Source organism: Myotis yumanensis, unplaced genomic scaffold, assembly GCF_028538775.1.
Source record: "Myotis yumanensis isolate MYYU_CA2020_CCGP unplaced genomic scaffold, mMyoYum1.0.hap1 SCAF_5, whole genome shotgun sequence".
In the NCBI taxonomy this organism is placed as follows: Eukaryota; Metazoa; Chordata; class Mammalia; order Chiroptera; family Vespertilionidae; genus Myotis; species Myotis yumanensis.
This window is the reverse complement of record NW_027223756.1, coordinates 65,298,686-65,322,418: the sequence shown is the minus strand read 5'-3', so window position 1 is coordinate 65,322,418 and position 23,733 is coordinate 65,298,686. Positions and strand designations below refer to the sequence as shown.

General features: G+C 36.5%; 1 protein-coding gene across 1 annotated transcript; it reads left to right on the top strand.

Moving 5' to 3' along the window:
* Positions 1-366: 366 nt before the first annotated feature.
* Positions 367-21,870, top strand: TDO2 (tryptophan 2,3-dioxygenase). Its single transcript, XM_070415417.1, has 12 exons — positions 367-458; positions 677-782; positions 2,836-2,926; positions 7,359-7,429; positions 8,676-8,803; positions 10,389-10,575; positions 12,404-12,511; positions 15,384-15,495; positions 16,651-16,708; positions 18,553-18,632; positions 19,323-19,413; positions 21,042-21,870. Exons 1-12 carry the CDS (start codon positions 367-369, stop codon positions 21,193-21,195), a joined length of 1,278 nt encoding a protein of 425 aa, XP_070271518.1. The 3' UTR covers positions 21,196-21,870.
* Positions 21,871-23,733: the final 1,863 nt, after the last annotated feature.

Below are 23,733 nucleotides of genomic sequence, written 5' to 3'. Positions count from 1 at the left end.
AAATATTTGTTTATTTACAAGCTCATCATCTTACATGTCTTAACACTATGCCCAATGTGTCCTGGGAGTAGAATAGTTAAATATCTTTTTCTTTTTCTTTTTTTTTTTTTTTTTTTAACTTGGCCTCTATTGATTTATTTAGTGTTTGTTATTTGGGATACAAAAACAGAACTGATCAAGTGAAATGATTCAGTTTGGCAGAACACTCACTATTCTAGTAAACAAACTGCATTCTGAATTTACACAGTTTCAAATTCTGAACCAATGGAAATGAGAGTCTAGTAAGAGGAAGTGGAGAAAGCTGATTGGCAGGTTCAGGGTGATCAGGATAAATAAAAGGCAGCAGCAGAACATCTGGGAAGATCAATGATCTGTTCATTTAGAGCCAAAACCTCAGTGCTTCTCAAGCAGTGTGTTTTCATCATGAGTGGCTGCCCATTCTTAAGAAATGACTTTGAGTAAGTATTTATCTCTATTCTAAATATGGTTAGGCTCTTAAAAATGTTAAGTATGAACACTTTATTTTCTGAATTTCAAGAACATTGAAAACTGTCACCCTTATTTCCTTGTTAATATGCTTTACAAAATAGCAGTAAGAGAATTTTAATGACTCATATTATTAGTTACTGTGCTTTCTCAAGATCTGTTTATTTCTCATCACATATTTAATCTGCAGATATGATTTAAGAAAACTGTCTTTACAAGGCAATGAAGAAGACAAATCACAAACTGGTGTAAATAAAGCCAGCAAAGGAGGACTTATCTATGGGAATTACTTGCATGTAAGTGGCTGAGTATCTTATAGTGTTTAGTTTCCATTGTTGGGCATATATTTTGTCTAGTTTTTTTTCTCCCTTATCAAATAGTTTTCTGAACCTAATGATATCCATTTCCATATAAATTTATGTTTTCTCAACTTTGTTAGAACAATTCAAGAGACTCATATGAAAATCCAGCAGAGAACCCAGAATCTGGGCGAAAGAGTATAAATGATCAAATTAGTGCAGGTAATTGGCAGGCATTGTACAACTTGTATAGATAAGACAACTTCACTAAATCCTAGCCTAGGTAATTACAAATGATTTCAGACAAATTTCTCTTTTAAATCCCCTTTTAAAAAATAGAAATGTTAAAGGCCCATGCTTTCTTGAAATCATTAATAAATAAAAGAAGGATGATACAAAGGAGGTATTGGAGATTATCTGGGGTATGTTTCAGCCTGTTTGCCTTCTATATTGTTTAAGAAGTGAAATAGTTAGAGTTCTGGGTGCCTGCTTCTATGGGTTTCTAAGGATAAGCTGATCAAGCATGTTACAATCTTTTTCAAATAGGTTCTTTAGGGGGATAGAATAATGGAAGACACAGTCAGCTAAGACACTTGACAAGCTTTTATCATACTCATTTTAAGAGATACAAGAACAATGACTTCTCAATGAGTGTGATAGCATTTGCTATCATGGAATCCTACCAAATATAATATTCTTCAGAAAAAGTAAAAACCATAAATTCAACGTACTGTTTATTTATAATAAGACTCATTAATTTTTTAAAAGTACATAGAATAGATCCTGAGAATTTGGGGATTTTTTTCAGTATTGTATTCTACTTTGTATAAAAGTTGATAAAAAACAACTTTTCCAATTTCAAAATCAGTCACTTTTTTTAGTTTTATTGAACTGTGATTGATATATAACATTGTGCAAGAATTGTTATATAACATTGTGCACAACCTGTTGATTTGATACCTTTATATATTTCTGTATGATTACTGGTGTAACATTTAGCTAACATGCTATTATGTCATATTAGAGGCCTGGTGCATGAAATTCATGCACAGGGTGGGGGTGTGTGTCCCTCAGCCCAGCCTGCACCCTCTCCAATCTGGGATCCCTCTCATAATCCAGGACTGCTGGCTCCCAACCGTTTGCCTGCTTGCCTACCTGATTGCCCCCAACTGTCTTCCCCTGCTGGCCTGGTCACCCCTAACTGCCCTCCTCTGCAGGCTTGGGTCCCCCTGTCCCAAACTGCCTCCCCTGCAGGCCTGATCACCCACAAATGCCCTCCCCTGCTGGCCATCTTGTGGTGGCCATGGGGGTGGCCATCTTTGACCACATGGGGCGGCCATCTTGTGTGTTGGAGTTATGGTCAATTTGCATATCACTGCTTTATTAGATAGGACTAGAGGTCTGGTGCATGAAAATTCATGCACTGGAGGGGGGTCCCTTAGCTCGGCCTGCCCCCTCTCACAGTCCGGGAGCCCTCAGGGGCGGGAGGTGACCCAGTGATCAGGGAAGGCGATGCCCTCATCACACCTCTGCTTCTGTCACTGCTGGCAGCACAAGCCTTGGCTGGCCCTGGTTGTCTGAGCCTCGGCCAGCCCTGGGCGGCTGGGGGGCTGAGGGACTGGGGGACTCTGGAGGCAGGTGTGCTGCAAGGCCGGGCCCACCTGGGGGCGGGCCTGGCCTTGCTGTATGCCTGCTGCCCCAGCGGGCAGAAAGGACTCGGTGCTGCCATCTTGTGGCTGTGGGCGCCACCATCTTTGAGGGCGTGGCAGTCAATTAGCATATCCCCTCCTTATTGGCTGTGGGTGCCGCCATCTTTGCCATGGTGTGAGGGTCAATTAGCATATTCCCTCTTTATTAGATAGGATCATTGCCATTTTTTGGTGTGTGGTGAGAACATTTAAGATCTACTCTTTTAGTACCTTTCATATATTTAATACAGTCTTATTAATATAATCACTGTGTTATACATTAGATCCCCATTACTCATTTATCTTACAGCTGGAAGTTTGTATAAAATCAGGTGTTTATTTATTTATTTTTTTGTTTAAAGTTGGAAAAAATTTTGAATGCACAGGAGCTTCAAAGTGAACTAAAAGGAAATAAAATCCATGATGAACACCTTTTCATCATAACTCATCAAGGTAAGTTGCACAAAAGTTTGGACAATAACTATTCCACAGGTATTTCCCATCAGTAATGAGGAGAGCAACAATTCTTTTAACTGTAAAATGGTGAAAGATCAAGGAATCACATTTGTTAGAAATGCTCAACAATATTTTACTGTCAGATCAGTTCTCATCGGACTTCCTGGGATTTGTAAGTGTTCTTTGTGTTACTTCCCTGCTAGTTGGGTCAGGTTGAACTTTGAGCTTTGTCCTATGTCCAAGGAAACATTTATCTTGGAATTGACAAAGAATTTTTAAGTAAGATGTTACTATGTTTTCAACTTAGAAGTTAAAAAAATTACTTTCAAGAAATAGAGCACTCAAATTTATTGTGACTTTACATATTCCCATATAAATCTGGTACTTAATAAAAATGTAAATTTTGTTGAAAATGTGTGTTTATCCTTTTCAGGCTTAAAACCTCTAGGCAGTGTTTTATTTCCTTTTTTTATGTTCCAGGGATACTGTTCCATGATTAAATATTTTTTGTCTTTTTCTGCTTTTGAAATGAGCCCCCAATTACAAAATGTCAAACTGCATTGACCCAGTACAGAGATGCTCACATTAAGGACAGATAGCAGCAGCAGGTGGCAAGAGGTGGGAAGTGATTGCAGCTGTGGCTACAAACCTTCACAGGAAGCTAAAACTATCTGACAGGTTGTGCCCTGATTTTAGCACAGGTTAGACTAGTCACTACCATGGTGGGTAGCCTCAGTGTATTTGGGTTCAGATTTTACACTTCCTTCCATTTAAGAGGCCTTGATTTGAACTGATGACACTGGACCAGTCTAGATGTATTGAGAGACTTCAGCAGCTCTTCACTTCAGTGATTGCATCTGTTTGGCATATCCTGGCTGATACTTAGCTTGGCCAAGATCCAAATGCCATTAGTGAGCATCAGAGATTGACACAGTGTGTCCTGTCCTCCCTTGCACAATTCTCTTTACAAAGGTTGTTTTACAACTTGCTGGCAACAGTGTCAGCAATTAAATGGCATTCCTTAATCTGAAACTGAAGTTCATTTTCATTGGGAATATCCTTTCATGTTGCAAGAAAGACCTGGAGCTTCTTTTGCCATCTTCTACAGAAAGCACATTGAGTGGGATGAGGCAGCTGAAGTAGGAGACATCAATATTGTTTTGCACAGCCACCTGCAGGTCACTCAGAGGCTCTGTCCTCATAACTGGGCCCGTGACTGAGAGGCAGGGAGACATCAATGCTCTGATCTGGCATCAGTGGTGTCCAGATGGCCAGAGGAGAGCTGGGGACAACACCAAAGCTGTTCTTGTTAAACTAGATTGCAGTCTCATGTGCTATAGAGCTCTGTTGGTGAAGCTCATTTCCCAATAGATGTGTCCTTGGTGATGAGTACATGTTTCAGAAATCTCCAAGCCTTTAGCCTCTAGTGCAGGCAGCCAAACAGCCTTAGGAGCTGGCAGGTGCCATGCAAATCCCTGTAGAGAGTTCAAATACAGTAAAACCTTGATATAATGGAATAATTCCAGCAAGGGGCAGTCTGTTAAAGCTGAAAGTCTATTTTATAATGAAGTGGTTTTCTGAACGTTAAAATTTTGACAAATTAGTTAGCTTACCTGTTTTTACTTATGTAGACACTAGAGGCCTGGTGCATGAAATTCACGCCTGGCTGGGGTCCCTAGGCCTGGCCAGTGATCAGGGCTTATAGGGGCCATCTCCCCCAGTCCCAAACAGGGCTAGCCAGTCAGGGTCTGCTGGGCAGGAGGGAAAAGATTGAAGGTGGTTTGCCGGTTGGGGGGAAGGGCTGGGGGAGATTGGCTCGCCGTGGAAGATTGGCTGCAGGAACACACTGACCACCAGAGGGCAGCTCCTATGTTGAGTGTCTGCCCCCTGGTGGTCAGTGTGCATCATAGTGACTGGTCGACTGGTCTTTCTGGTTGTTCGGTCGTAATGATCTCTTAGGCATATATATATATATATTTAGATAGAGAGATAGATATAGATATAGATATAGATAGATATATAGATGTAGATATAGATAGATAGATAGATATTTGTGGAATTAAATTAATTATATATGAAAAGTTTAATTTCAAAAAAAAGTTTTCTCTATGTGTTACTATAATTTGAAATGTATACTGAATAGATCTAGTAAATGCTTGCATTCACCAATCACTGTAAGTAAACAAATGCACAGGACTGGGGAGTGGCTGAGCACATGTGGGAACATCTGCCACAGGTGTTAAATTGCTGCAGAAAATCACACCAGGTGATAACATAATTAATTATCAAGCCTGACGGGGTGTGATCATGTGTTTGTCACTCAGTGAACATTGTTTATAAGCGGTGACTCTTGGATTTCAATATGTAGACTATAATTTTAGATATGCAATATTTATTTATGTCTGCAAAATTACTACAGTTTTTTTCTCCAACATATGGCTTATTCACTAAAATTTGTTAAAAATAACAATGGATTAATAACAAGAAACAAACCTGTTAATTTAACTATAGGCAAATCTTGGTTAAAAGCATTTAAAAAATAACAGAGTAGTAATTTTTTCATATGACATACAGACTGAAAATTTTGTCTGTTAAATCTGAAGTCCAGTCGTTAAATTGAGGTCTGCAAAATTGAGGATTTACTGTAGATCATTGAGACCACTTGCTGATCATAGCAGGAGTAGGTGAAGGAGCAAAGGTTGCAGGCACTGATGATGGAAGAAAGGATTGTCCCACTAGACTCTCTGGTCCTCCTCCCAAGAGACCCACTGCTCCCATCTGCATGGAGAATATCTGTGGCACATTGACTGGGAGATAGAAATCAAGGTTTATACAATGCCCCAGAAGAACACCTTGAGAGGGAATAACTGGAGGGGGGTCCAGATTAATGGCAGTAGTGGTAAAACATGAGCAGTAGTTTTTCATGTAGGAGTCCATGACTTTGAGAGTTTAGAAAGTCTCTGAACTCTGAAATTGTGTGCAAAACTTTGTGAATGTGTCTTAAAGAGGTCTGTGACCCCAAAATATTAAGATTTACTCTAAAATTGTTGGTGTCCTAATACTGTCCTCTGATTGTCCAGGACCCAATGACCCAAGCTAGTCATTGGTCCATTTCTAGACATGTTTTCTTTGCTTACCAATTCTTTGTGTTTTTTTTCCACAAACGGTTGTTTGCTTCATTGACTGGCTAAAATGAGTAAAAAGTAAAAACAGAAAATAATTTACGTAATTTGTATTGGTGGCTTATCCAAAGACAAGCTCAATAGGGGGGAAATCATGGCAGGATAGCACAAGTTTGGAATCAGAAAATTGTTTAGAATCCCATCTCTACTGTTATAAATTGGGAAAGCTTGGTCAGGTCCCTTAACCAGTAACTCTTTCCATTTCCCCATGTGTAAAATGGAGAAAATTGTTGTATTTTATCAATCATAGAGTTCTTGTGAAGATGAAATGAGGTAATACATATTAAGCACTTAGCCCAAGGTATAGCACATTATAAACATACAGCAAATGGTAGCTTTCATTATCTGATAGGGAGCCTTTCCCTTCCTTCTTCAGTTACAAAACATAATCAGTGAATCATGGGGCAAACTACAGAAAGCTAAACCTAAAATGAGAAAAATTTAACACCAAATGGTGGTTACATAAACTGATCAAGGAAATATCTGCTTTGCTCTTTGTCCAACTATGAAAATTAAATTCCAAAAGTATCCTGAAATGTGATTTAAAATATAATTTGATTCCCCTAATTAGTGCAGAAACATAGCCTGCAGCCATGCGATAGCACCAGGTAGAATGCGCTAGAGATCTCTAAGATTATTGGTTTTCTGTGTTCAGCTAATAACTCCACTGGTTATTAAATTAATTTATTCATAAAATAACCACCTGGGTTTATCTTATGCCAACAGTGTGCTAGATACTAAGGGAAATAGATGAATAAGACAAAGTTTTAGATTTAGACTGTTCATAAACTTGTCATCCTCACAGTTTTCTAAGCCCCTGGAAACTAACGTCTTGTCATATTCATCAGATTAGTAAATACTGATATTTCAGTTTATAGGTGAAGTTGAGTGTCACTTCTGCTTCTCTGCATACCTCCATCTTCCAAGGGGATTGTAGAATTAGATCATGTGCTATATCCTAAAAAGACTTAAATAGTATATTTGTTGAGAGAAATCAGTATAATAATATTAACAACCACAAAACGTATTGATAATATGCATAGCATATTAAAACAGTTAATAAATGGAGGCTATTATACATTTATCACTAATATTTTGTTGTAGCATAAAATAGGGCTATATGGGTATTTCTTGATTTTTAAATTACATTTCTATTTCTTTCAATGTGTTAACCATGTCTTTTATATAATTATGGTCAAAGAGAATCCCAAAACTTTCCAACTGACAATGTGTTTTTTTCATTGCAGCTTATGAACTCTGGTTTAAGCAAATCCTCTGGGAATTAGATTCTGTTTGTGAGATCTTTCAGAATGGCCATGTGAGTTGTTATATCACAATATTGGTTCCAGGATATTTTTGGAGATTGTAAAAAATATTACTAATGAGAAAAAATTTAACACCAAATGGTGGTTATTACTTACTGAAAAAAATTTTCCCCCCAGTGGACAAGAGCTTAGTCATATTTTCCCAAGGCCATTGCTACCCTAGAGCTTCACATTTCATTCAAGTTCCTTTCAAATTTCAGCTTCAAGCCCCTTACAGTATTTAGAACTCACTTATTATTAATTTTTTTTTGCCGCTGAGAATAGTTGTTTTAGCTGATGGTAGATTGCCAGAATAGCTGGCAATCTACCTTTAATGAATAAGTACCTGAGTTGTATTTCTAATGAATATTTGCTATGGGAAGATAGGAACAATAATGAAGAAAGTAAACAGAAAAAGGTAAAAAAAAATAGTAGCAGGAGAAAGAAACAAAGAAAAGAGTTCTAACAGCGGAACCGCCGGTGACAGTGACGGCAGAGTCTGAACTGTGTTCTCCTGCCTCCCGCCCTGCTTCCTGCTCCCACAAGCCTCCCAGACACAGGGCACAGCCTTAAGCACTCAGGAGGGGCTGGGGAAAGAGAGCAGGCAGACACAGACAATCCTCTTCTATATGTGCTTGCGATTTCCTTTTATGTCATTGGCAACTTTGTCCCTCAGTAAAGAGCAGATTTATTCTGGTGTTGCTTCATCCTCACCCAGAATTTGCCATGCTCACCTTTATTCCTTGAAGCAAACGTAGAAACTTGCTTTAAAATGAGTGGATGTTGATCTCCAGAATTTACTTCTAACTTGCCTTCATGTAATTTTCTATTTTAAAAAAATTGATTTCAGAGAGGAAGGGAGAGGGAGAGAAAGAAACATCAATAATAAGAGAGACTCATTGATCGGCTGCCTCCCGCACGCCCCACACTAGGGATCAAACCCGCATCCTAGGCATGTGCCCTGACCTGGAATCCAACTGAGACCTCCTGGTTCATAGGTGGATGCTCAACTGCTGAGCCATTCTGGCTGGGCTGTGATTTTCTATTTTTAAAGAAAGATATGTGATTCTGATTTTGCAGACATTCCTTGCAAACAATTCAGTTACCATTAGTTCAATATCCACAGAATTATACTTCCAATGCAATGTTCCTTTCTGAAGTAAAGATAAAGTTCATAGGAATGTATTATTGTTTGTAGTCTATTTTGTAATTTCTAAACATCAGAATTGATTTCTCAGTGTCTCATTTCTTAACCATCAGGTCAGGGATGAAAGGAATATGCTTAAGATTGTTACACGAATGCATCGAGTGGTGGTGATCCTTAAACTACTGGTAGAGCAGTTTTCTGTCCTGGAAACGATGACAGCCTTGGATTTCAACGACTTCAGGTGTGCACCGGTGGCTATGTGCTAACTCGGTGGGGTTCACCTTCTCACTCTGGTGGGGTAAAGGAGGGCATGTGTGTTGTGTGAGATGAGGAGCCTGTCTTACACTGTCACTATCAGCACTTGGGAGTCTTAATCACAACGAATTTGAGAAGTTATTAAAAACATTTCATCACTTGTTTTTACATACAAACATAATATGATTAATTAATTTCAACTCATCGTTGTGCCCTGTTTTTATCCAAAAATAATTTTAGACCACTTATCAAAATGGCTAAAGTGGCTGATATAATGCATATAACAAATTTTGTAAAAACTAAAAGCTAAAAATAAAAGAGAAACAGGAGTGATAAAAAACGATGTCAGAAAAAACATCAGAATAAGTCATGGATTGAATTATAAATTTTCTACAATTTTCTACATTTCCAGGCAGCCAAAGCTATATATAAGCTATATATATATATATATATATATATATATATATATACACACACACACACACAGGTATATGCATGCATATATGTATACATGTATATATGTATGTATATACAACATATATACATATATGTTCAGAAAAAAGCTTTCATCATACCAAATTTAAAAGTAGATTTTCCTAGAACATAAGGTGCATTTGATAATGTAATATATAGTCCAACATGTTTGACATTAAAAGAAATGTAGCAAAATTCCTTTGTGTTGGATTAAAAAATTGAAGTCTTAGTACCAATTCATGAAAGACACTTACAAAAATGTAAGATGTTGTATAGCTGTGTAGGGTAGGAGTAATAACATTTTGATTGCCTTTTTTTGTCCTAGGCAACATTCCCTGTATTTTACTTACAGTATGTCATTGGTGCTCATAATAATAATAGGCAGTGACATCAATGATAGAATATAAGTTTTAGACAATGGACTACTATTCAGCTGTAAATAAAAGGAAATTTTACCCATTGTGACATCATGGATGGACCTGGAGAGCATTATGCTAAGTGAAATAAGCCACTCAGAGAAAGACAAGTACCATATGATTTGACTCACCTGTAGAATCTAATGAACAAAATAAGCTAACAAACAAAATAGAAACAGACTCATAGATACAGAGAATAGACTGACAGCTGTCAGAGGGGAGCAAGTAGGGGGGCTAGGTGAAAAAGTTAAATAGATTAAGAAAAATCAAAGCCTCATACACACACACACAGTATAAGTTTTAGGAGGGATTGAATAATATTTATAAATTACAGTCTTTTAGCACTATTGAAAAAATATATTGTTCAATGCCCACCTCTTTTCATTTTAAGATGACATTTAGTATACACACATACACATATATGTGCATATGTATTTCTGTGTGTATACATACATATGACACTTTACAAACTATACAAACATTTCAACTTTAAATTGGTTGACAGATATCAACAATGATGTTTAGGTAGCTCATTTTCCTTATTTCAGTAATGTCCGAACCATAGGTCCAATTCTAGGCAGCTGTGTTTGTGTTCTTGATGATATCTAAGAGAGTAAAACTGTGATTTACAATGTCAACACATTTCTCTCTTTTTCTTCTCTCCCTCATTTATTCTCAAAGAGAGTACTTATCTCCAGCATCAGGCTTCCAGAGTTTACAGTTCCGACTATTAGAAAACAAGTTGGGTATTTTTCAGAGTTTAAGAGTCCCTTACAACAGGAAACATTATCGTGATAACTTCAAAGGAGAAGAAAATGAACTGCTACTGAAGTCGGAGCAGGATAAAACGCTTTTGCAACTAGTGGAGGTACATGCTCAAATACTATTTCTAAGATCTACATACATCTTTTTAATTTAGCTTCTGCTAGATAAGAATTGTACAACTAATATCAAAGTTTGGTCACATTAATTGTAAATAAGAACATAAACAATTTATAAAATGCTTAAATTTATAAATTTAACTAATTAAAGTATGTAAATATGAAGAACTTTCTTGAGAATTTTAGAAACATTATATATAATAAAAAAAATTGTGCACTGGCCGGGGGGGTCCCTCAGTCCAGCTTGCCCCCTCTCACAGTCCAGGAGCCCTCAGGGGATATCCTACTGATGGCTTAGGCCCACTCCCCACGGGCTGCAGACTGGCTTCCCTCTGCTGGAGGAAACCAGGCTGATCAGGGGAAGGCGCCACCCCCATCACCCCACTGCTGCTGCCACTGCCGGCCGCCGCAGCTGCCAAGGTGTTTTCATCAACACAGACTCCAGTCCCTTCACCACAAAAAAATAACAACTTTCTTTAGGCATTTTCAAGATGTCTCTTTCATAGGATATGAAATTTCTTTCTTTTTTCTTTTTTTTTTTTATCCTCACATGAGGATATTTTCCCAGTGATTTTTAGAGAGCATGGAAGAGAGAGGAAAAGACTGAGCGAAACATCAATGTGAGAGGCACACTTCAATTGGTTGCCTCCTGCATGAGTCCTGACCTGGGCCCTGGCCAGGGAGGAGTCTGCAACCTAGGTACATGCCCTCGATCAGAATCAAACCTGGCTCCCCTGTGGGTTTGTGTCCACTCTGCTCCAACCACAACAGCCCAGCGCCACGGCCGTGGGGCTGGGGCTGGGGGCCGGCCCCCCTGCGGGTTGTTCTCTCTGGTCTGGGGCCAGGCACGGGCCGCCACCCTGTCTGTTGTTCTCTCAAGCCCTTCCTCCTTAGCTGGCCGTGACCCTTAGAGCATCCTGGCCTAATTTGCATTATATATATATATATATATATATATATATATATATATATAGAGAGAGAGAGAGAGAGAGAGAGAGAGAGAGAACAGCTTATAAAGATAGGAATAGAAAGACTCAGAAAGCTAATTTCAAACCCAAATGAGAACCCACAGGGATGTATGAATTAGGTTTTATTTCTGATTAAAAAGTCTTGTGGAATATTAAAATAATTGAATAGTAAGTATATTTCCAAGTTGCTAATTATACCATGCTCCTGCATTTAGAAGAGATCATATATTATACATCTTTTAATTCCTTCAGATCTTAAGAATAAAGTACTTTGAGAATAAACCAGACACTTCATTAAAACAATATTTACATATGTTCATAGATTTCTAGAACAAATTGGGATTTTTGTAATATTTCTTTTTAAATATATATGTGTACATATATATATTATTGATTTCAGAGAGGAATGGAAGGGAAAGAGAGAGAGAGATAGAAACATCAATGATGAGAGAGAATCATTGATTGGCTGCTTCCTGCACGCCCCCTACTGGGAATGGAGCCCGCAACCCTGACATGTGCCATGAGGGGAATCGAAACACAACCTCTAGATTCATAGGTCGATGCTCAACCACTGAGCCGCTCCAGCCAGTCATAGTTCTTAATAAATAAAGATTAAACAGCAGTAATATGATTTTATTAAAAAGTAAGAAATAGAATAGAATAGATTTCTATTTTTAAGTGAAGAAATTGAAGGGAAAGAAAATGTTTACACACAAAAAGTACCTTATTATATATGTTTCTCAAAACCATGAAAATATTCTGTTTCAAGTTCATAAATATTAGTTTAATGTATCTCACCTACTTAAAATTTTACAATATATTAACTTAAAAATAATGTTTACTTAAGGCATGGCTGGAAAGAACACCAGGTTTAGAGAAACATGGATTTAACTTCTGGGAAAAGTTGGAAAAAAATATTGTTAAAGGCCTGGAAGAAGACTTCAGTATGATTCAGGTATTTATGATGCCTTAAGTAAATATAAGTTTACTACAGAAAACAGTATTGAAAATTTTATTTTAATAATTTTCCACTTACCTCTTAAACTTACATTTTTTCTTATTTTTCTTTCACAAAAGCATATACTTAGAATATGTTACATGATTGATTTAATTTTATTTAGATACAATAAAAATTAAATTAGGAATTTCATTATAGGCAAGAGTTTCTTTGATAAATAGATGAGGTTAATATACCTTTTTTTATTTCTATTGAACATTTCAAGATTATGACTAATTCTAGACAGAAGTAGGCTCACAAAGGCCCAGTTCTTCCTATTGGTTCTCAGACAATGTCAAGTTTCTCACTTAAGAAAATATTGTTGATTTCTTGATTCCACATTTCCTTCAAATTACAGGCCTTTCTTCCTTTTTTTCATGACTAAATTTCTTGAAGGAGTTGTCTAATTCTATGTCTTGAGAGGCTTTATCAGTAGTGCTTAATGTCTTGAAGTCACACTGCATGTGTTCACGTTCCACCTGCACTTCTTCTTTTTTTTTTTTTTTTAATATATTTTATTGATTTTTTACAGAGAGGAAGGGAGAGAGATAGAGAGTTAGAAACATCGATGAGAGAGAAACATCGACCAGCTGCCTCCTGCACATCTCCTACTGGGGATGTGCCCGCAACTCAGGCACATGCCCTTGACCGGAATCGAACCCGGGACCCTTCAGTCCGCAGGCCAATGCTCCATCCACTGAGCCAAACCGGTTTCGGCTCCACCTGCACTTCTTAATCGTGTGATATTGAACGTCTTTGACTTAACTTCTCTTTGCTTCACTTTCATCATTGATACAATAGAAAATAAGAGTATCTACCTCATAGGATTATTATGAGCATTAAATTAGATTAATACTTGTAAAGTGTTTTTAGACCAGTAGTTAGTATAATTATTCCTTTATTTCTCATCCAATCTTCAACTCAATCCAGTCTGTCTTCTTCTCCCATCATTCACAAATAACCTCCATGTACATAAATCCAATGGCCATTTTTTATCTTCACTTATCTTGAACTAACAGTGACGTTCATTACTAATGGCTATTTAACTCTTTTTTGAACATTCCCCCCACCCTCTTGGATTTGGTACACAATATTTTAACTTCATCTAAATGTCTAATTTCTCTGCCTCCATTACTGGCTCATTAGACAAGTAAATGGTGGGATTTCCCAACTCATTGGCTTACAGCCTTTGTGTCCTTTGTCTATATTATTTCACTACATTAACTAATTTATACCCACTGCTTCTATAGCTACTTATACACCAGTGATTCTCAAACAAATACCTCTAGTGTCGATATCCTCTTAAATTTCAGATCATATACTTAACACCTTAATTTATATTTCCTCCTGGTCCTCTCAAACATACACCGATTAAAAGGAAAAAAAATTCCCTTTCATCCACTCCTGTATCTACTTGGTCTTCTCCAAGTTTTTCTCCTAGTGTGTCAAGTCAGACTGGTACTATTGGTCCTTGGTAACTCCCTCTTCCTCAACTGACTTCATCAAGCTATCACCAAATGCTATTGGTTTAACCTTCTCAATAGTTCTCAAGAATCTCTCTTTGATCTACCACCACCCATCAAGTGCAGACTGTCACTGTTTTTCACCTAGACTAAAGTCATATTCTCTCAACTATTTGACAAGGCTTACAATATGGCTCCATTCCAATTTATTGTCCATACTGCAGTTTTGAGTAATCTTTTCAAAATGCAAATCTAGTCACATTTGACCTCTGCATAAAACACTTTGATGTTTTCCCATTGCTTTCAGCATAACAATAAAAATCCTTAATATAATCTTCAAGGCATTTTTTGATCTTCTGTGGGCCATACTGAATTTCCTTTAGGCTGAATTTAGTTCTTTGAGTTTACCACCAGTCTTTTTATGTAATTTTCTGGGTTTGGAGTATTCTTCCCCAGGTAACTCCTTTTCATTCTTTGCTCTTGGCTCAAGGAAAACTTCTTCAGGAAGGCCTTTTCTGACCCCCTTACAACTATGCTATCATGGCACTATACTGCTTCTGTATACCACTATGGCATGGGACACTCCTGAGTGTTCAACATTTAATGTTCAGGTGATTATTTGTTCTACATCTTATTCTCACCACATAATATGTTGCATAAGATCATGGGACTCAATTTTTGCTCACTATTTTGTTTATCACCCGTGCATGACATTTACTAAAAAAAAAGGAATATGTAATTGGCAATAGTGTGCACACAACTTTTTAACAGTTTGATTCTTCTGAGGACTTGAAGATAATTGGGTTAACTAATTTTTGCTTCAGCTTAATTAATTGTCTTATAAATAGAGCATGTGCTGTAGGCAGAAAAATAAGAATTTTCTTAAACAAATCAATTGATATGAAAAGAATAAAAATAAAAGTGTGAAATATATCTAAGAAATTATATTTATAGGGTATAATACTGAATATAGAATTTCAGTAGCATTAGTAGTTTTCCCGACTAGGAATCATTAATTTTCCTGAGTGTAATAACCTTACGGTGATAAATAATTTTTGTCAAATATTTGAACATATTGACCACTTGTATCCAGTTATACCCACCTGAGCCCAGGACTCATGATCTTTATTAAGATAATATTTAAGATTGATAAATCAGTTAAATTGAACCTAAAGGTTAGAACCAGTGACTATGAGGAAGATCCCATCTCATAAGCCATAATTTCCAAGTTATAATATTAGATGAAATGGTAAATATCCCAAGTACACCTTTTCTGCACCTGGCAAGTCTACTTCTTGAGGCAATGTTTTCTAAAATTAGAATCTATTCTCTGTTGTGGGAATATTAATGAAGCATTTTCTCCAAAGGCTAAAAATGAATCAGAGGAAAAGGAGGAACAAATGGCTGAATTTCACAAACAAAAAGAGGTGTTACTCTTATTATTTGATGAGAAACGCCATGAGCATCTTCTTAGTAAAGGTAGGTAATTTTATTCTTAAAGATTGTTTCTTGGCACTGTACTATTATGGCATCCAGTGATGGCGAACCTATGACACGCGTGTCAGAGATGACACGTGAAATCATTATTTTGGTTGATTTTTCTTTGTTAAATGGCATTTAAATATATAAAATAAATATCAAAAATATAAAACTTTGTTTTACTATGGTTGCAAATATCAAAAAATTTCTATATGTGACACGGCACCAGAGTTGTTAAGATTTTTCAAAATGCTGACACGCCGAGCTCAAAAGGTTCGCCATCACTGATGGCATCAAAGATCAAATTCCACTTGGGGAAATAAAATGAAAATTGATATTCTACTCTTAGAAACAAACATTGGTTAGTGTTATCTATGAGAACATTATATTAATAGTTTTAAATGACCATTTTATCTCAAACACATTGGTATAAACTGTCATGATATGTCAAATATGAGGGATAGCAAGGTACATGGAAAATGGCTTCTCAAGTAGTTCAGAGCCATATATATATATGTAGATATTCCCAAAAATGTATACAAATTTTGAATAATTATAAAGTCAGTGTTATTAGAGCATACAGTTCATTTTCAAAATTTAAAGAATTCACAGAAATGAATCATTTTTTGTCAATGCCTGTTTTCAAATTGATGACCATTCTGGTCCAGGCACTGCTGATATCTCGAAGCAATGGAATCCCAAACATCAAAAATCATTTTGTTTGGTATTTGTGTGCCCTCAATTTGTCAACTGTTGCTGGTATTGTACTGTAAACTTTATCTTTTATGTATCTCCATTAAAAAATATATATATAGTGGAAGATTAGGATAAATTTTTTGTGTTCAAAGCTTAGTCTGGTTTCACCCATTAGTTCAAATAATTTAAAATTGAAAGGAGTGAAAATTAAATGTTATCAGCTATTAAAATTTTTTGAACATCCTATATATACTAGTATTTTAGTCTGCCTTTTAAAATGCAATATTAAAACAATGTTTTATGTGATATTTTCCAAATTTCAAGCTAAGGGATAAAATTTTAAACTAAAACTTACATTGCTTTCTAAAAACATATAACAATTATTTGAGGTGATGGTGCCAAATTAATGTGACTACCCTAAATGACCTATTAAATTAAAACTTGCTATGTATTTTGCAGGTGAAAGACGACTTTCATACAGAGCACTTCAGGGGGCCTTGATGATATATTTTTACAGGTAAAAGCAAATTAGAAGAGAAATAGAAGTTAAAATTGAGTATTGGCTATAGATAATGTATCAAATATAAAGCTTATAAATTTCAATCATAGTTCTATTAAGTTATTTTGTTTTGATGAAAGCTTAGAAAATAATTAATTGTGAGAGTTTCATGAGGTTTTCTTTCTTTTAAATAGTAAAAGCTTAACTTTATCTCTGTAGTTGGTTAAAAAAACCCCACTCAAATTAATAAAAAATTCTTTTTATAATTTTATAATGTGACTAGAGGCCCAGAGTATGAAATTCGTACATTTGAGGGGCAGGTCCCTCAGCCCGGCCTGACACACTCATGACCAAATGGAGATGTAAGTCTTGCAGTCCGGGAGCCCTTGGGGGATGTCCGACTGCTGGCTTAGGCCCACTGCCCTTGGGGAGCAGGCCTAAGCCAGGAGTCGGACATCTTGGCGCTACTGCAGAGTTAGGAGAGGCTCCCGCCGCTACTGTTGTGCCCACCAGCAGTGAGCTCAGCTTCTGGCTGAGCAGCACTCCCCCTGTGGGAGCACACTGACCACCAGGGGACAGCTCCTGCATTGAGTGTCTGCTTTCTGGTGGTCAGTACATGTCATAGTGTCCGGTCGACCCGCCATTTGGTCAATTTGCATATTAGCCTTTTATTATATAGGATATTAAATGTCCAAAAAGACCACAGTGCAATCTGCCTGAAAAATTTAGTCATGAAAAGTGTTCCATCATTAAACAATGTTGTAGAATTATTCCTGTTTTATAAAAAAAAAAATTGTAAAGTGAAAACACCTTGTAAACTGTTGTTCTGCTTATTCAACAATTTCAAGTAAAATTAACTTCACTGTTTAATACATTTGAAGTGTTCTTTAAATGTCCACATACTCCTGCATATGTATGAAGGCCTCATCTTCATGTTTCATGAATTAAATGAGTCAGAACAATAGATAGCACACTAGCAAAAATGCCTATGTTTACTGGATGTATTATTTACTTGTATTTATTTAAATTGTAATCCTCTCCAATCTCTCTTCAGAATAACAACATAAACAAAATCTTTTGACTCTTTTCCTAAACTCTTACTAAATGTATGCCACTCAAGTTTATGTATATTAAGCAAAAAATATATTGAGTTGCCATAACTGGTTTGGCTCAGTGGATAGAGAGTTGGCCTGCGGACTCAACGGTCCCAGGTTCAATTCCAGTCAAGGGCATGTACCTTGGTTGCAGGCACATCCCCAGTAGGGGGCATGCAGGAGGCAGCTGATTGATGTTTCCTCTCTCATCAATGTTTCTAACTCCCTATCCCTCTCCCTGTCTGTAAAAAATCAATAAAATATATTAAAAAAATATGTATATATATATATATATATATATATATATATTGAGTTAGTTGAAGGACTGGATGAAGAGAATATATACATTACATATTATATATACATATATATGTGTATATACATATGCAGTATTTATTTTGTTTTAAATATCTTTGGAAAAACTTTTTTACTCTATTAGCTGGGAAATCTGAGATAGGGTAACTGACTGCCTTTTAATGAGATTTGATATTAGGTGTGACTCTGGCTGGTGTGTATATATATATATATATATATATATATATAACATGGAATATTCTAGACTCTTTAAACAAATGCTGTAAATTGAGGGGTAGTATCCCCATTTTTGAGATGAAGAAATAAGACTGATTGGGTAATCCAGAGATGATGGCACAATTCCTAAGAGCAAAGTTGATATGTGTTTCCAGGGCCAACAGATGATAAAAGCCATGCACTTCCTAACACACTGGATTTGCTTGAATATATTCCTTTGTTTTATTTTTCCTTTAGGGAAGAACCTCGATTCCAGGTCGCTTTCCAGTTGCTGACTTCTCTTATGGAAATAGACACACTCATGACCAAATGGAGATGTAAGTCCTCCCCCTCCTTCCTCCTCCTCCCCCACCCCTATAACTCTTCTCCCCTAATCTGGTTCCTTTACTCCTTTTCTCCTGTCCACCCTCTTTCTTGCTCTTTCTTTTCTTCCATCTTTTGTGAGTTTCTTTTCTTTCTTTCTTTTTTTTTAATCAGCTTGACAATTATCCTCCCTGAGGGTCTATTCATCCAATGCACAAGTGGCACAGTACCTAGAGCCCACAGTAACGTTGGGAGCCCATTAAGATATTTTATTTGGTATGGGAATACCCGGTGCTGTAGGCTTAAAAAAAAGATATTTTATTTGATAATCAGAAGGAAAAAATAAACTTTAGGTCCAAGGAAAATTTTTAAATATATAATAGTAATTTATTTATTTTTATGACAATACAATTCAAAAATATAAGAAGCCCAGAGAAGCAAAATAACCAGAGCTCATTAAAATTGAACTATGGCCCCACTCTTCCCTATGCTGTTTATAGGCTAAATGTAAATATGGATGGAGTCAAATGGGGTGCTGAACCAAGTGGGGTGCCAGGCAACCTGCTGGCCTCATGTGGCTCTGACAGGTGAACCTTCCATATGGCTAAGTGATAAGGGGTGAGCCTTTTTCTCAGAAGCAATCATCATTATCAACTCCTGGTTTTAGAAAAATATTCATGGAGTTAATTTGTGTGTTTGCCTAGATAACCACGTGTGCCTGGTGCACAGGATGCTGGGCACCAAAGCTGGCACTGGTGGGTCCTCAGGCTACCAGTACCTGCGCTCAACAGTGAGGTAAGATGGGGGAAACATACCTTTTTATCTTGGTGGAAATCACCAAGGTATTGTTTCTCCATGTATATGTGGCATTATCTAGGAAAAGTCATTTATACTTGCTCTTGTCTGGGACAACACATTTGTAGTGAGATTAAGACATTCCTATTAGAACTTTTGGAGATCATCGTATAAATTCTTAGTTCTGGAAGTTTATTATTTTCATCTTGTGATGAACAGGGTCATGGTACCAATGCCTGTGAGGGCATGAAAGAGTCAATACAGGTAGAAAATGTCAACTCATTCTGGCTCAAGTTTGGACTAGATTAAAATAGTTATCATTAAGTCCACTAATGTACTCTTGGTGAGATGAGTGATCCAGCTAAAAATATAGTTTCTTATTTCCTGATAGGACTCTATATTATAGCATGAAAAATACTTCTATCTACTCCAGGGAGTGCCCTTTTCAAATTTTTACAAGAAAAGGGTCAATGTTTACTGAGCATTTAAAACATGGTAGAGATATTTCTAGGATATTTGTGTTCTTATTTTATTTAATATTCAGAGCCTTATAGATAGAAGGATACATAGATAGATGCATCCGAAAACTGAGAAACTTACAAGCCCTTTGAGAAAAGATAATCAGATCAAGAACATGTTATTTAGTCCCCTTTAGTCTCCAAAATTCCTTATAGTGCATTGTTTTCATTCCTAATTGTACCACCAGATTGGCTAAGTTATAAAATGCACAGGTTCAATTTTTCATCATTCTTATACTTCCACTTTCCCTGGGAAGAAACTCTAGGTTGAATGATTTAGAAAATTCATTGGTATAAATTTTCACAACCATTATATATTTTCTCTTTCCCGGAATAAGTTCTGTAAATATCTAAGAAAAAATGATTGTGCAAAATGAGCACACACATCAGCGGTGGGAATAATTAATGCTAATTAACAGCATCTCTTGTGTGTCATTATCTCATCAAATCTTCACAAAGGCCTGGCCAGAGGCAAGGATTGTAGTTTTTATTTTAGAGAGTTAGAAACCAAGACACTGAGGTTTAGACAACTCGTCCAAGGTTGTATGAGTTGCAAGTGACAGAATTTGAACCCAAATTTTACTTCAAAAGCAAATGCTCTTCCACTATAAAACTGCAACAGTTAAAGTAGTTGACTAACAAACACAAAAGCAATTTTTAGTGTCAAGAATACTCTGTTGGACATATTATAAATCTAAGATGGCATTTCTATTTATAAATTCATTTATGTCAGTTACTTGGCAGCTACTTTTCAGGTAGGAAATATTTTCTAATGAATGACTAAAAACTCTGGATGCTTCAATTTTATTATTTTGCACACTGTTCTTTAAAAGTTCTACATGAGACAATAATAAGGCTGGGTTTTAATTTGAACCAACCTGGTCGGATCAATAATATGGTCTATATGGGCATGAACTTTGGATACAAAATAAAAAATGGGGCAATCTTAATACTAATAGCACTTAATATAATATGATATATACAATATGTAATATTAAATATAATATTGAATACTAGTTATTTATGGCAAAATATTTTTTGAGAAATAAAATTAAAAATTTAAAATATTTCATTTCAACAAATCTAAAACATCTGTCTATGTTTTTCCAGTGATAGGTACAAGGTATTTGTAGATTTATTTAATCTTTCAACATTTCTGATTCCCCGGCACTGGATACCGAAGATGAACCCAATTACTCGTAAATTTCTTTACACGACTGAATATTGTGACAGCTCTTACTTCAGCAGTGAAGAATCAGATTAAAATTATCTGCAAAGTCTATGAAGAGCACTGATTTCTGTGGGGTTTTTCCTATGCATTTTCATGAATACAGAGACTTCTAAGATAATATATGTATATATGTAGTAAAACACTGTGGTGCTCTGATTCAACACTGGAAAGAATTTTATTTCGTTCATTTGAATGTTTAAGATGTTTAAGATAAGACTAAGCATTTCTGTGATGATACAAAACACTAAGAAATGAATTCAGTGACACTGTTACATTGTACATATGGTCTTTTCCTATTAAAAATGTATTTGTCCTCTGACACTTACCTTAATGTAACCATTTAACCTAATCATTATCTCATTGTTCCATATTTTATAAGCTTGTAAACTTCAGCTACAGTGGGGCCTTGACTTATGCGTGTCCCTACTAATGAGTTTTTTTGAGATACGAGCCGTCTCTCAGCCGATTTTTTGCTTTGAGTTGCAAGCTCCAAAAAATTCGGGTTATGAGCCAGCTTCAGATACCCCACTGCTAGTTGGCGCAGCGAACGTCACAGTGATTTGACTTACGAGTAATTTGAGTTATGAGCTCCGTCACAGAACGAATTGAACTCGTAAGTCAAGGCCCCACTGTACTTAAAATATTTAATGGGATAAAATGTGTCATTCTATATAAACTTATTCAATAAAAATGTTTGAGTAATAAAAATTATTCTTTCTGTAATATATTAGTTTGAAAACATTGCTTGCATTTATTAGGACACTTGGCGAGCAACAGAAATCTATGTGAAGCTTGTCCAAAGGGCATTCACTGGACAGTCACTCCACTAGCGTAAAGAACTAGAGGAGCCGGTGGAGCTCTAAGGCCACAGGGGTGGGGCCAGTTCCTCAAGTACTTTCTTCCTGGAACACTCTGAGGATCCTCTGTGTCTCATCTCTTCTCTGCAGGTGCTGGCTTTATTGTTCCCTGATGTAGACTCACTCCTCCTCCCACAGGTTGGGTCTCAATCCTAGCATCTCTCTACTCCCAGAAGGGCAAAGTCACTCTTCTCAGAGTGACTGTATCCAAAGTCACCCACAGCTGTGGTCTACTCTAGTGCACAGCAGGTTTGAGGTAGGGATGAGCGTTCCCTCAAGTGAAGAATGTTCTTTTCCAGGAGAAAGAAAGGGGAGGGAAACAAACTAAACAATGACCCAGTTCATTGCTAGTAACTATTAGACTAAGCGTTTGGATCAGACATGAGTTTTAGTACTCTTTTTTTTTCTAGCTTGCTCTAGATATTGGCAACATTTCATTACATTTTTCTATGAGGGGAGTACAAAATATTATCAAAGAAATCTAAAATGTCCAACTTTGACCTAGGGTAGCAAGTTCTTGTTGGAATTGAACTATTCTTTAGTCTCAATTACACATTTTTTTCTTATAAAAGATCATATTGCTTTTGCCTACAGGGCATGTGTGTGTGCGCGCACATGTACATAGTACCTGGTGGTAGTTAAGCTGGAAAAAAAAAGAGATGAGTAACATGGTAGCTAAATCAGCAAATTCTGTCTCTGCCATTTTTTAACTAATTACTTTGCTGCAAACACTAGGGTAAGCCCGTTTCCTATCTATTTTTAATGGAGATAAAATTCTCATAATCTGTGCTTTTTTCATAAAGTAATGAAGATATTAATATTCATTAATATATTAATAGGTGTTCTGTCACCAAGATAACTTGGAATCTTGGAATCAATGCTATTTGTCAAGGTTTATTCCTTTAACAGGCTAAATACCTCAATTTAATTATTTTCCTCTATATTTCTTGGTGCTACAAAGCTAAATAGTTTTTTTTCCAAAGGATATATTAGTAATTCTTAATGTACATATCAACACAATTTGCAATGCCAGTTTCTACCCTTGTCTCCATTCATCAAACTTGCTTCTAGTGCTGACAATCCACGTTAAATAATAACTCTTAAGTGGTCACAAAGTAATTGTAAGGTTGCCCAATTTAGTATTCACTTTCAGGTCTTTGTGAAATCATATCCAGGGACATCTTGGTCATTTTCATTATGAAGCCTAATTATTATGTGAATATTTTTTTGCTTTTGTCTTAGCCTCCTTGGGTGAACTCCAAGTCAGTCTGTGATGGCTGGAGCACAGCTGCTGTCGATGTAGAAGAGCAGAAACTGAGCTGAGAAGGTAGAGAGGGACTTCTCCATGAGAGCTCATTTAAAAGAGTTAGCATGTTATCTTTGAAGCAACAGGGGAGTAACTTGCTAACATTCTCTTTAAGAGATGTAAATCCTGGGGACACATAGTAGATGGATTATAAGGACACCCATCAGAATCACCTGCAGGGCTGATTAAAACAAAGTGTTTCCCAAAGCCTCAGGTGTCTTCTGGTCTGGAGGCTACACTTTGAGAACCACTAGTTTCAGGAACATGGGTTTACTGGGTTGACTGCTAAATGGTGGAGATGTAGATACTAAAGAACATGCATCCGGAAAGGAACAGTAGAAATGGAGCGGAGGCAGGTGACTAGGTGATCAGCTACTAAGGTATATCTGACTGATTAAATATCTAAGA

Coding starts and splice junctions, on each gene's coding strand:
- TDO2 (XM_070415417.1), top strand. CDS start 367: ATGATCTGTTCATTTAGAGCCAAAACCTCAGTGCTTCTCAAGCAGTGT. Junction 2,927..7,358: donor TTTCATCATAACTCATCAAG/GTAAGTTGCACA, acceptor TTTTCATTGCAG/CTTATGAACTCTGGTTTAAG. Junction 7,430..8,675: donor AGATCTTTCAGAATGGCCAT/GTGAGTTGTTAT, acceptor CTTAACCATCAG/GTCAGGGATGAAAGGAATAT.